The sequence below is a fragment of the Petaurus breviceps genome, unplaced genomic scaffold (genome assembly GCF_028583685.1).
Source record: "Petaurus breviceps papuanus isolate PSGF00001 unplaced genomic scaffold, PetGlider_PUasm1.0 214, whole genome shotgun sequence".
Classification (NCBI taxonomy): Eukaryota; Metazoa; Chordata; class Mammalia; order Diprotodontia; family Petauridae; genus Petaurus; species Petaurus breviceps.
Window position 1 is genome coordinate 15500676 of NW_027185863.1, and position 14105 is coordinate 15514780.

General features: G+C 35.1%; 1 protein-coding gene across 1 annotated transcript in view; it reads left to right on the forward strand.

Annotated features, from left to right (window-relative positions):
- The window catches only part of COL4A1 (collagen type IV alpha 1 chain), a 213720-nt gene that overhangs the window by 144279 nt on the left and 55336 nt on the right, over nt 1-14105 (forward strand). Inside the window, exons 25-29 of the mRNA XM_069094111.1 lie at nt 3073-3264; nt 3789-3957; nt 11338-11430; nt 11518-11622; nt 13226-13323. Of these exons, the coding sequence (XP_068950212.1) occupies nt 3073-3264; nt 3789-3957; nt 11338-11430; nt 11518-11622; nt 13226-13323 (657 nt within the window). The remainder of the gene's footprint in view (nt 1-3072; nt 3265-3788; nt 3958-11337; nt 11431-11517; nt 11623-13225; nt 13324-14105) is intronic.

Sequence of the window (14105 nt, forward strand, 5' to 3'; positions counted from 1 at the left end):
GAGAGAGAGAGAGAGAGAGAGAGAGAGAGAGAGAGAGAGAGAGAGAGAGAGAGAGAGAGAGAGAGAGAGATATTTCAGATTGAAAAGAGGACAGAATGAAAAAGAAAGGTAGGAAACAACAGTGCCAAGGAGGGAAGAAGAAATCTACAGGAAAATCAGATAATGGACATTACACAAAATATCAATAAACATATTTTTGAAGACAATTCCCACTGCTTCCTTCATTAGGACCTAATTTGCGTACATGATTAGAGTATATGTAAGACTGAGTCTCTTATAATGAAGAATTTAAAAAACAAAATTTTTAAAAATCCCATAATGAAAAATGCCTACTCTTCTATCTAGCTGCAAAAAGACTATGATTACTAGTAAACACTTTGGTGAAATGATGAATTTAATGATGACAATTTTAATGATAATAGCTAGTATTTCTATAATACCTACTATGGCTAGACACTGTGCTATATTTTACATATATTTTTACGTAGCTTTACATATATTATCTCTTGTGCTTTTGACTGTACAACTACAACAGCTACCAAGGGATCAATAAAACATAATGGGTTGGGGTAGTTAGGTGGCACAGTGAATAGAGCACCGGCCCCGGAGTCAGGAGGTCCTGAGTTCAAATTTGACCTCAGACACGTAACACTTACTAGCTATGTGACCTTGGGCAAGTCACTTAACCCCAACTGCCCTGTTTTTCCCCTCCAAAAAGACAAAAAACCCCAGTCTAATGTTTTAATGCTTTAAAGTTGCAAACTGGTATATGTTCTGAGATTTCATTAATTGCCTAAGTAAACTTTCTCAGATACTTTGCTTTCAAAACACAGTGTTTCATGGTGATAGTGAATATATAGTCAAATATACAAATAGTCAAAGTGGGAAGGAGAACCAGAAAAATAAAATACAGATTCTTTTCCCCTTTAACAGAATGGGGGATTTCCACTACCAATAATGGTTTAAGGGACTTAGGTGAAACAGAACATATAATAACCTAACATTTATATAATGCTTACTATGTACCAGACCCTGTTACATGCTCTTTTCAATTATTATCTCATTTGATTTATCATATATTTAACTCCACCTGTAGCTCTATTGATATATATATATATATATATATCTAACTACATAGTTCTATAGATTATATATTTCATATATATGTGCATATGTCTATATATATAATTCCATAGATAATTTATATATACATATATGTACACACACATCTCAGTAACTAGACTTGAACAGAATTCTCTAAATTGTTCTATGAATAATAACTTTTAAAAGAAAATCAAAGGAACTTGCTTTACCAAGATTTAGATGCCTCCAGATTTAGACTAAGGCACTATTTGCTGGTGTATGTACATTCCTGAGTTGGTAGTCTTTATCCTTTAGTTGGAAAGAGATAGCTAATGATTTCTGGTATGGCCATTTACCATTCATTCAGTATTCAAGCAACCAATATCTGTTAAGTGCCTAATGTGTAGCAAGTACTGTGGTAGACATTGGAGATACCAAGATAAATACACAATAGAGTGGCGGGCACACTGGATTGTGGCAAAAGAGGAGCTGGTTTGAATCTTTTTGGACAAGTCAGCTATTGCCCCTTGGCATCAATTTCCTCCCCTATGAACTGAGAGAGTTGAACTAGAAGAAAAAAAAGTGTTCCATGGCTAAATCTATGATTTTATAAGAACCTGATCCTGCAAAAGGAATTTAAGAGAACATGGCCACAAACTGGCCACCAGAATGGTTCTCTAGCTACTCCCAGTCTACCTAAACATGTACTGGATGTTTTATATAGTTCTAGTGACTATCCATTTTTTAAGCATTATGTGTTCTTCTAGCACACTAATATACTGGGCCCTTTAGTATATAATCCTGAAGTTAGGAGAAGATACTTACACACTTCTCAGGATCCTAGAAATGAGCTGAGTCATGTCAGTAATTGTGTCCTAACTATTTGACTGTTAGCAATAATACAATTTAGGAAATAGCAAATAGACATTTACCATGGGAAGGACAATATCCCTTCCTTACTGTAAATCAAACGCCTCCATTGAAAAGTCCAAGTATCCAAAGAGATTCCCCCTTAGTGAAAGGGGATCGGAGGGGTGAGAAATTAAAACCAGATACTGTACTAGAGTATCCTCTGAGATTAAGCTTAACAAAATTATACTAAATCAGCTGGAAAGCAGAAGCTGTTTCTCAGTGCTAAAGGAACAAGTAATTGTGATTTATTTTGGTCATTTGAAACACTTGCAATTTCCTTGAGAATCCTGAGTTCTGAAGGCTGCTGGATGAGAAAACATCTGTGGGTGTGCGCATTCCGAGCAAATGTGGCTTTCCAGGAATTGAAAAATGTGTTCTAATATGTGGCTCTTGGGAAAGTAAATTCTATTCTGCTGACTGCTCATAAGTGACTAATTATAGAGTTGACTGAATGTTGGCTTTCCAGTTTCCACACATAGTCCTGAAAGTCCTTATCTCCTAGAACAAAGGGCGCAAACATAAAAGGAAACCTTTACAATTTTACTAATGACTATCCTGAGAAAAAACATGTCTGGTCTCATCTCTCATTGACTAGTCTCCAATAATAATTGAAAATGGGAAACAGGCACTCTTGAACTGTGGATTTAAAAGCCCCACAAAACATTCAGCACCACTCAAGGAAAAGACCCCTTGGATATCTCCTTCTATGCCAGTACATATGCACATATTCTTTGACTGTTTTAGACCTTGTGAGAGAAAAGAAAAATTTAGGTTCTTTGCACATGGGCTTGCATTAAAGTCTTCTGAATGGAGCTATGTGCAAAATTCCATGCTCTTTCTCTCATATCTATTTTTGCAATGTCCAGTGGAGCAAGATGGAATGCTTTGAGAAATAATAGAAAGAAGGATCTGGGCTTTGTCGCATAGTAACTAGTTCCATATTAGAAGATTTTTTTCTAAAATACCACTTGGAGAGAATGTCAAATTTCTTATTCCATTATAGAACACATTACTAGATTAATTGATTATTAGAGGAATGGATGCATTTAGTAATATGATTTTGTTTTATGATTACAGGGGCCTCCAGGTTTGCCAGGACTGAGGGGTGAACCAGGTGCAAAGGGAGAACCTGGAGAGATTTATTTTGATGCAAAACTCAAAGGTGAAAAGGGAGAGCCAGGTTTTCCAGGACAACCAGGTGCCCCAGGAAGGGCAGGAACACCTGGAAGAGATGGTCATCCTGGTCTTCAGGGCCCCAAAGGCTCACCGGTATATTTATTTCCATATTTTAGTCAATGTACTTTAATTTGGAGCAAAGGGGAATAAAGAGATTTATATTTAAATAGTTATCTATTTTTAGCAAATAATTTGACTGGTGTTCAGATATAAAGTTAGTGTGACATCTAGGAGAAAGTGGTGATAATAATGATGGATTGCACGCTGAAGGTTAGGGAACAGGTCCTAGAAAATTATGATTTGGGAGAGTAGGAATGATTCTGAGGCATTTGATTGGGATATTAAATTTTGAGCACTGATATATTGTTTTTGGTGACATTTAGGGATATTTTCTCATTGTAATTAAGAAAAGCTCTTGTGGGGCTAGAGAATTAATCTAGGCTGGAGATATGTAGATTAATCTTATACCTTCAGCTCTCAGTCAAACTTGATAATAGAAGGGCATTGGTTTGGGCTGGGGAAAGGATGGGGAGATAAGTATAGGATACTTATTTACCCCAAACTCCTAAAGATTAGGAAATGAACAAGTATAATAGCTAATTATCTTTTTATTAAAGGGTTCAATAGGGCTAAAAGGAGAACGTGGTCTCCCTGGAGGAGTTGGATTTCCTGGGAGTCGTGGTGATATAGGCCCTCCTGGCCCACCAGGATTTGGTCTACCTGGTCCAGTTGGTGACAAAGGACAAGCAGGTTTTCCAGGAAGCCCTGGCTCACCAGGCCTCCCAGGTAAGTAGTCGGAACACATTAAGTATTAATAAAATTGCCACGTGTATAGTATAGTAGAATGAGCAATGAATTATAACATGGTTGTGTCCCTAGTTCGGCTTCTGTTATGACTATTGACAAATTACTTGGCCTCTTCAGCCCTCAGTTTCCTCATCTGTAAAATTAGTGGAGAGGAATAAATTGTCTTTGCCATCTCTTTCAGCTTTAAAATTTTATGAGTCTTTGTCCTTTATGTAGCTGAAGGAAGCTACCCCTCTCCAACTAGAAATCATAGGTTGGGGCTTCCAGAGGGAACACCTGCCATCTTGGGTTCACATGACAAGCCCTCTCAGTCTATACTTTTAAAACTGTAACTCTTTGTATCTTTAATAGCCAACAGACACAATTGAATCAAAACAAAGTCATTTACCAAGGTGACATAGTAAGAAAATAACTATAATATACTCCTTCCATAAACCTAGGGTATATTATACCACAAGTACACACAATTTTCATAGGAAGAGTGGACACAAATTCATAGTACACTAGTATTTTAATATACTCACAGAGAACACATATGACTAAGGCAGGTCATACTTGTGGTACTGTATACCCCTGGTATACTTTATCATCTTGTGGTATCCATTTGCTGTTACCCCAGGGTGCATCTACTCTCCTGGGAAGGAGGCTCAGCTGGAATCCTTGGGTATACTATTCCCTACTGTTTAGTTCCCAAATGCCAGGGCTAATTAACCCTTGAATCCATGATTGGCTATGTTCTCTGCTGTCAGGGTCAATATCTTTCATGATTTCTGAATATTTCCATGATCAAAAAAAGCTCAGACATTGTATTTCAAGAAATCATCAAGGAAAACTGTCCCAATATCTTAGATCCAGAGGGTGAAATGCAAACTGAAAGAATTCATTGATCAGTTCCTGAAAGTGATCCCAAAATATAAACTCCCAGAAATATTATAGCCAAATTCTAGAGCTCCCAGGTCAATGAGGAAATATTGCAAGCAACCAGAAGGAAACAATTCAAGTATTGTGGAGCCACAGTCAGGATAACACAAGATTTAGCAGCTTCTACGTTAAAGGATTGGTGGGCTTAGAAGACGATATTCCAAAGGGTAAAGGATCTAGGATTACATCCAAGAATTATCTACCCAGTAAAATTGTGTATAATCCTTCAGTGGAAAAAAATCAAAATTCAATGAAATAGAGCACTTTCGAACATTTCTGATGAAAAGACCTGAGCTTAATAGAAAATTTGACTTTCAAATATGACTCAAGAGAAGCATAAAAAGGTAAATATGAAAGAAAAAATCGTAAGTGATTCAATAAAGTTAAACTGTTTAAATTCCTACATGGAAGATGATTCTTGTAACTCCTAAGAACTTTTATCATTATTAGGGCAGTCAGAAGGAGTACAAACATACCTCCTTTTATCGGGCTTTACTTTATGTTGCTTTGCAGATATTGCATTTTTAAAAAAGTTATAATTTATTTTTCAAATTGAAGTTTTTTTACAACCCTGACTTGGGCAAGCCTACCAGTGGCATTTTTCCAACAGCACATGTTCACATCATTTCTCTGTGTCACATTTTGGTAATTCTCACAATACTTGATTTTTTTTTCATAATTGTTACTCTGTTATGGTAATCCATGATGCTACTATTGTAATTGTTTTGAGTCACCATGAATTGTGCGGTGGTGAACTTAACTGATAAATGTTGTGTGTTCTATTTCACTAATGAGCTGTTCCCCCATTTTTCTCCCTTTCTTTGGGTCTCCCTATTTCCTGAGAACCAATAATATCACACAAACTTAGTTGATAAAGCAGGGGCAGTGAGAGCATGGACTCCAATTTTTAAAAAAGTTTTATTCTGGGTAAAAAACCATCAACCATCATCACTTTTGAGGAAGGTCAAAGCGAAAGGAGTGAAAGGACACTGAGGGAGAGGGAGTGAAAGAGGGAGAGTGATGGATAAACAGGGAAAATAGGATGGAGTGAAATACGTTTAGTAATCATAACTGTGAATGGAACTCAATCATAAAATGGAAGTGTATAGCAGAGTGGTTTAAAAACCAGAATCCAACTATATATTTTTTACAAGAAATATACCTGAAGAAGAGAGACACACAAGGTAAGGGACTGAAGCAAAATTTATTATGCTTCATCTGAAATAGAAAAAAGGCAAAGCTAGCAATCATTTTCTCAGACAAAGCAAAAGCAAAAATAGATCTAATTAAAAGAAATAAGCAGGAAAACTGCATTTTGTTAAAAGGTACCATAGATGATGAAGTAATATCAATACTAAACATATATGTACCAAAGAGCATAGCATCCAAATCCTTAAAGGAAAAGTTAAATGAGTTACAGGAAGAACTAGACAGTAAAACTATACTAGTGGGTTATCTCAGCTTTTCTCTCTCTGAACTAGGTGAAGCTAACCAAAACATAAACAAGAAAGAAGTTAAGGAGATGAATAGAATTTTAGAAAATTTAATATGATAGATTTCTGGAGAAAATTGAATGGGAACAGAGAGGAATATACCTTTTTCTCAGCAGTTCATGATATCTACACACAAACTGACCATATATTAAAGCACAGAAACCTCACTGCCAAATGCAGAAAAACAGTAATATTAAATACATCATTTTCAGATCATAATGCAATAAAAATTATGTTCATTAAAGGGCCATGGAAAGATAGATTAAAATTAATTGGAAACTAAATAATCTAATCCTAAAGAATGAATGGGTCAAAGTACTAATTAAATAAACCATAAATAATTTCATTACAGAAAATTACAACAATGAGACACCATGCCAAAATTTATGGGATGAGTCCAATGCAGTACTTAGGGGGAAATGTTTATCTCTATACCTTTACATCAATAAAACGAAGAAGCACATCAATGAATTAGGCATGCAACTAAAAAACAAGAACTAGACAAAGAACAAATTAAAATTCTCCAATTAAACACCAAATTAGAAATCCTGAATATTGAAGGAGAGATTTATAAAATTAAAGAAAACAATTGAACTAATAAATAAAGCTAGAAGCTGGTTTAATGAAAAAAAAATGTAGATAAACCATTGGTTAATTTTATTAGAAAGCAGAAGAAAGCAAAATTACTAGTATAAAAAAATGAAAAGATGGGTTCACCACCAATGAGGATGAAATTAAAGCAATTATTAGGAGCTATTTTGACCAATTATATACCAATACATTTAACAATCTAAGTGAAATGGAACAATATTAAAAAAATAATAACTGCTCAGATTAACAGAAGAGGAAATATAACACTTAAAAAAAACAAACCTATCTTAGAAAGAGAAATTGAACAAGTCATCAATGAACTTACTCACAGAAACTCCCCAGGACAAGATGGATTCACAAATGAATTCTACCAAATATTTAAAGAACAATTAATTCTTTGTATTATTTATACAATACTATGTAAACTATTTGGGAAAATAGGCAAAAAAAAATGAGTCCTACCAAATTCCTTTTGTGACACAAATATGATGCTGATAATGCAAACCAAGAGAAGCAAAAACAGAAAAAGAAAACTGTTGGCCAATTTCTCTTAAATTAATTTTATGCAAAAATTTTAAATAAAATATTAGCAAGGACATTATAGCAATATATCATAAAGAACATACACAATGACCAGATGGGATTTATGCCAGGAATGTAGAGCTGGTTCAATATGAGGAAAACTATCATCATAATTGACCAAATCAATAACAAAACCGACAAAAATTTAATTATCTCAATAGATGCAGAAAGAGCTTTTGACAATATATAATAGTCATTCCTATTGAAAACACTGGAAAATATAGGAATAAACGGAGCTTTCCTTAAAATGATAAGTATCTATTCAAACCATCAGCAAGCATTATTTGTAATGGGGCTAAGCTAGAAGCTTTCCCAATAAAATCATAAGTGAAGCAAGGATGTCCAATATCATTCAATATTCAAAATACACATTATTGCCACTATCATTTGATATTGCACTAGAATTGCTAACTCTAGCAATGAGAAGAAAAAGAAATTGAAGGAATTAGAATGGGCAATGAAGAAAGAAAACTATCACTCTTTGCAGATGATAGGATGGTATATTTAGAGAATCAACTAAAAAAACTAATTGAAATAATTAACAACTTTAGCAAAGTTGCAGCCTATAAAATAAACCCACATAAACCTTTAGGATTTCTATATATTTCTAACAAATTCCAGTAGCAAGACATAAAAAGAGAAGTTCCATTTAAAATAACTTTAGGCAATATTAAATACATGGGAGTCTACCTGCCAAGACAAACCCAGAAGCATAATTACAAAATCTTTCACACAAATAAAATTGTATCTAAACAATTGGAAAAATATAAATGGCCTATGGATAGATTGAGGCAATGTAATAAAAATGACAATTCTACCTAAATGAATCTACTTATTCAGTGCTGTACCAGTCAAACTACCAAAAATTATTTTATAGAACTAGAAAAAAATTATGAAATTCATCTGGAAGAACAAAAGGTCAAGACTATCAAGAGAATCAGTAGGAAAAAATGTAAAGGAAGGTAGCCTAGCAGTACCGATGACAACCTCTATGACAAAGAGATCATCATCAAAATAAGAAAACTTGAAGTGAGGTCACAAAGAATCAGACACGACTGAAATGACTGAAAAACAACAACATAATCATCAAAACTATGTGATACTGGCTAAAAAGATCAAGAAATGATTTAGTGGAATAGATTAGGTACACAATACACATTAATAGATGACCATAGTCATCTAATGGTTGATAAAAGCAAAGATCCAAGCTTTTGGGAAAAGAACTCAGTATTTGACAAAAGTTGCCAAGAAAATGTTTTATTGTGAAGGTGATTAAATTGTAAATGACTTAAGTATTCTCAGTAATACTGATAATGAAAAATTTTATCCACTCCAGAGAAAGTACTGGTGGAGTCTGAGGGCAGATGAAAGCATCCTTTTTTACTTTCTATTTTTGTTTTGGTCTGTGTTTTCTTTTGCAACATGGCTAATATGTAAATAAATATATTGTGTGAGACTCTATAGCTATAATGTCTATCAAACTGCTTGCCTTCTCAAGGAGAGAGGAAGAGGAGAAGGGAGGGAGAGAATTTGGAACTCAAAATAGAAAAACCAAATTTTTTAAATTAATATTTTATTTACTTATTTTGTTTTCAACATTCATTTCCACAAGATTTTGAGTTGCAAATTTTCTCCCTGTCTTTCCCCTAACCCTCACCCTGAGATAGCAAGTCTACTGAATACCCCTCCCCCAATCTGCTCTCTCTTATATCCTCCCCCATCCCCCCCAAATTTCTAGTAGGGCAAGATGGATTTCTATACCCCAGTGCCTGTGTATTCTATTTCCCAGTTGCATGTAAAAAAAAACAATTTTTATTTTAAAAAATTTAAACATTGTTTTTACATGTAATTGGAAAAAAAGTTAATGGTGTCATCAGTGTGGCTGACTGATTTTGTGTGAATGGGAAGCATATTTTAGAAGTCTCAGGAACTACAGTGACAAATAAGAGGAGTGTATATTCCTTCACAATATGGTTACCCTTAGGATTCCCAGAAAATGTGATTTGTGTCCATGTGGTAGTGGTCCTTCTCTAGGAACCCCAAACATCTAAAGTATGGGTGATCAGCAAGCTATCTCAGAGAGAAAAAGGAGGGCGTAGATCAGGGTAGGATTACATGCATAAATAAAAGCCAGCTATTAGGGTTAGAGGTCTATTCCAACTTCACCTCTATATCTTAATTTACTGTCTTGTTTTTTTTTTCCTTTGAGTTCATGTATTCTTTCATTTTTATAGTTACTAAGCAGTGGTCTTCTTGACTAGATGAGTTCTGTCAGTGTGCCAAAGAGCAAAGGAAAATATAAATCATAATACTTTCATGTCTATTTTGATTTAAAGTGAACCTAGGATGACATATGTATACATAAACACTGTCAATCCAGGATTCCCCATAATTAGAGGTGCACATGGAGATTGTAACCTTGTCTCTATGACTGCCCAGCTAAATCCTAGCAGACTTCAATTGAGTCTCTCCAGGTGATAAATGAAACTGTATATACAGAGGAAGATGAATATGCATTAGAACTTTCAGGGAAAAGCTTTCGACTGAGTAAATATGTGTGATATTAATTAACTCAAGAGAGAACATTGGTAAGAAAGAAAAAAATGATGGTCAAAACATGCAGATTGAATTTCTGGAACTTCCCATCTCATTAGCAACTGATATTTCTTAAATGAATAGATAGTATAGAGTTTAAAACAATCACCAAACTAGGAATCAATAGTCTACATGAATATATTATTATTATTATTATTATTGAGTCAGCTACTTGGTGCGGTGGATAGAGTGTTGGGCCTGGCTGGCATCAGAAAGGCTCATCTTCATGAGTTCAAATCCAGCCTCAGAGACTTTTTAACTGTGTAACCTTGGACAAGTCACTTAGCCCTGTTTGCCTCAGTTCCTCATCTGTAAAATGAGATAGAGAAGGAAATGGCAAGCCACTCCAGTATCTTTGCCAAGAAAACCCCCAAAATGGTGTCACTAAGAGTCAAACATGACTGAAATGACTGAACAACAAATCAACATCATTCAGCAAAACATTTAGGAAAAATACTTTGCCAGGCTCTAGAGACAGGTGTAACACAGACCCTCATCCCAAGTAGCTTTCAGTCTGATACAGAGGAAAAGATATATGTTATTGTTGAGTAAGGTGACATAGGGATAGGGAATCTACCTGTGATTTCACTAGTTGAGGAAACTTCTTATACTAAGGTGCTGGTTAGCACTTTCTCTGCAACTTGAAGAGCAAACCACAATAGTTTTAAAGAATTGCCTAGAACACTGTGAATTTAGATGACTTGTATAGAGGCATATAGCTGGTATATATCAGAAGGATTGACCCATATCTTATTGGGTCTCTGGCCAGTTCTCTATCCATTGGACTATACATAGTCCATTGAAAATATGTTCAGAACTTTCTAAAGCACGCTAATTGAATAACAAGTTATATCTGAACAGGTGATTATTCTGGAATAATTTTTCATGCAGTAAGATTTGGATTTGTTTCTTTGGAATTTTTTAGGAATTATCATGACAAACCAGAATTTTAAAATGTTTGGCCACAACTTTTGAGGTTTTTATGCAAATCATTTTGGATGTGAATTTCAAGGAAAATGCTTTCTCTGAAAGATTTCAGAAAATTAGGAAAAGGAAGTGGGGAAAATACAAACTAGACTTCACTTTAATTTTTATAAATGCAATTAAATATTATAATTTAGATGGTGCAAAGACAATAGGCATGCAGAGTCTTTCAATGTGTTTCCATTTTTCTCAGGTCCTAAGGGTAAAGCAGGAAAGGTGGTTCCTCTACCTGGTCCCCCAGGGGCAGAAGGAGTTCCAGGACCCCCAGGTTTCCCAGGACCCCAAGGTATTTTTTAAAAATTTGTACTTTAAGTTGAAGCATGACAAACTTCTAAATTTAGCTTGAGTTGACCATTTGCTATTCTTGTTAAAGGTGACAGAGGTTTTCCTGGAACCCCAGGAAGACAAGGACCTCCAGGAGAAAAAGGTGCTGTTGGTCAACCAGGAATAGGGTTTCCAGGACCCCCAGGGCCAAAAGGTAAAAGTTTTAAACGATAAAAAATTGCTTAGCTAAAACTAAAAACACTGGACTGGGAATCTGCTTATTGTCCATTCTACTAGCTGAAAAATCTTATGTTTCTGTTTCAATTTCTCTGAATGTAAAATGAGTTAATAATATCTTTACATTTCTGCCCCAGGAAGATATTGTAGAAATAAAATAAGAACATGAGCCTGAAATAATTCTGTAACCTAGCAAAAATTCTCTATAAAGATATGAAGTTATCTTATAAGATTACTTTTTCAAAAGTGAGATGGTGGTGGTTTTAAGAGAAGTGATTTACAAGCATTTAGTATGATAGCCATAACTTATTTTGGTTATGTTTTACTGATAAGTTGAGTAATTTTGATTAGGGAGGAGCTTGGGATTGGGGAGGAAAATCTGTATATGAAATATAATGTAAAGTAGACCCAGAAACATCATTAACTTGATATTCCCTATTGTCCTAAAAAAACCAACCAAACAAAACCCTTTCTCCACAGGAAACTGTAACATAAGGAGAGGCAGTGTAGCATTTCCAAGAATGTACAGGAAAATCTTTTGGGATGCCAGGAAAGAGGACACAAACATATCCAGGACTAGGAAGCCTGTGTATGGAGAGGAGATTCCCATCTCCATAGCTGTTCCCTCCTTCCCACTGTGATCCTGATTGGCCCTCTTTCAGTTTTTGAGAGCCTCTATTATAGCTAATTGTAGCCAATTGGGATAAAGTCAGTCCTCTTTGATAATTTAATTTACTTGTTCAGTAACACAGCCTGGTCTATATGGCATGGATCAATTCTATTCAAGAAACTGTCTTCTTTGAATTTACTTGTTCAGTAACACAGCCTGGTCTATATGGCATGGATCAATTCTATTCAAGAAACTGACCAGTATTAGTAAAGGAATTTTATCATTGGGAATTCTCAATACCAATGTAATCGCAGTTCTAGCCACTCAGACCCTGAACATAATGCTGTTTGTCCAGGGTCTGCCCTAGTTTCCTAGCCATTGGGCCAATAGAATGATGAAGATTTTTTAAAAAATTAAAAATGTTAATCTCTGCTCCTTTCACCCGACTTTTCCCACAGCACAGAATCACATAGATCCCAGACACCTTAATAGCCATATTATTAATACATTTCTAGAGCAGGTGATGATAAAGCTTTTTTTGGCTTGAATATTACCTGAAAGACTAAATGATGACCAGTTATGTCCAGCACAATGCCTGGGACATTATTACATAGTAGGTATTTAATTTAACAAATTCTCACCAACTAGTACCTTAACTACCCATTCTTCTATCAGACTTAAGTTAAAAGAAGGAGAAAATGAGTTTTGGGTGAAGGGGTATAGAAAGAAGGGCATAGAAAAGATAGAGAGAAGAAATTAAGAATGTATAGATTTTGGAAAAAAGGGGTGTGTAGGTTGTAAAGTGCTCATAACAGCGCTTTTGGTATCCCTCAATGATGCCAGCTGAATAACTTATCCATGCTTGTAGCCTTCAAAGGATGGATCTCTGCTTTATCTTCCAGATAAGTTCAGGCCTAGTTCAGTAGGCCACAAAACTACTGAGTTGTTAATGACCTGCTTTATTTAATAGGTGTTGATGGCTTACCTGGAGCTATAGGTCAGCCTGGAAATCCAGGTCGTCCAGGATTTGATGGGTTACCAGGAAATCCAGGTGTTCCAGGCCAAAAAGTGAGTAGTATTGTTCTTTCTTTTATTGTTTTTTAAAAGTGTTCATGAGGAAGGAAAAGTGCCAGAGATAATGTAGCTCAAGTCTCACCTTTTATGTTATCATTTGCTAGAGTTTCACTGTTTTGTTTTCAATCAGTCTAAATGTAGCTTATAGATCTGGCTGGCCTATCTACATGATTTTTTTTTTTACTGGAAAGAAAAACAAGTTCTGTGATGCTGAATTAATTCCTTGACTGGGGACTATACTCCAACAAGTCACTTCAGGATCAATAGCTCCTAAATACATTTAGATTTTGTAAACAACAACCTATTATTAAGGAAGTGAATGTTCTCTTATGAATGAGCATGGACTAGGAGATGGGAAATCTGACCTACAGTGCCATCTTTGTTAGTAACTTTCTGAATGACCTTGGCCCAGTCACTTAACCTTTCTTGATTTCAGTTTCCTCATCTGTGAATCTCTTTTTAGCTTTATTGTATCTTTGACTCTTTAATTCTATGATTCATGACACATTTCCTTAGAAACTGCATGACCAGAGGGCAGAATTAAAATAGGAGCAGATTCTAGGATTTTAGAACTAAGAGGGGCCTGGAAGATCATAGTCCAATCCCTTCATTTTAGCAATAAAGAAATTGAGAGGTCATGTCATTTGTTCAAGGTTATATACCTACTAATTGACACAACTCTAATTCAAGTTTAGGCTTAGTTCAAATTCAGGCAGCCTATTACTTTAGAACTTGAGAGGAAGGGACATATCTTATAGGAGAAAAAGATACTAAAA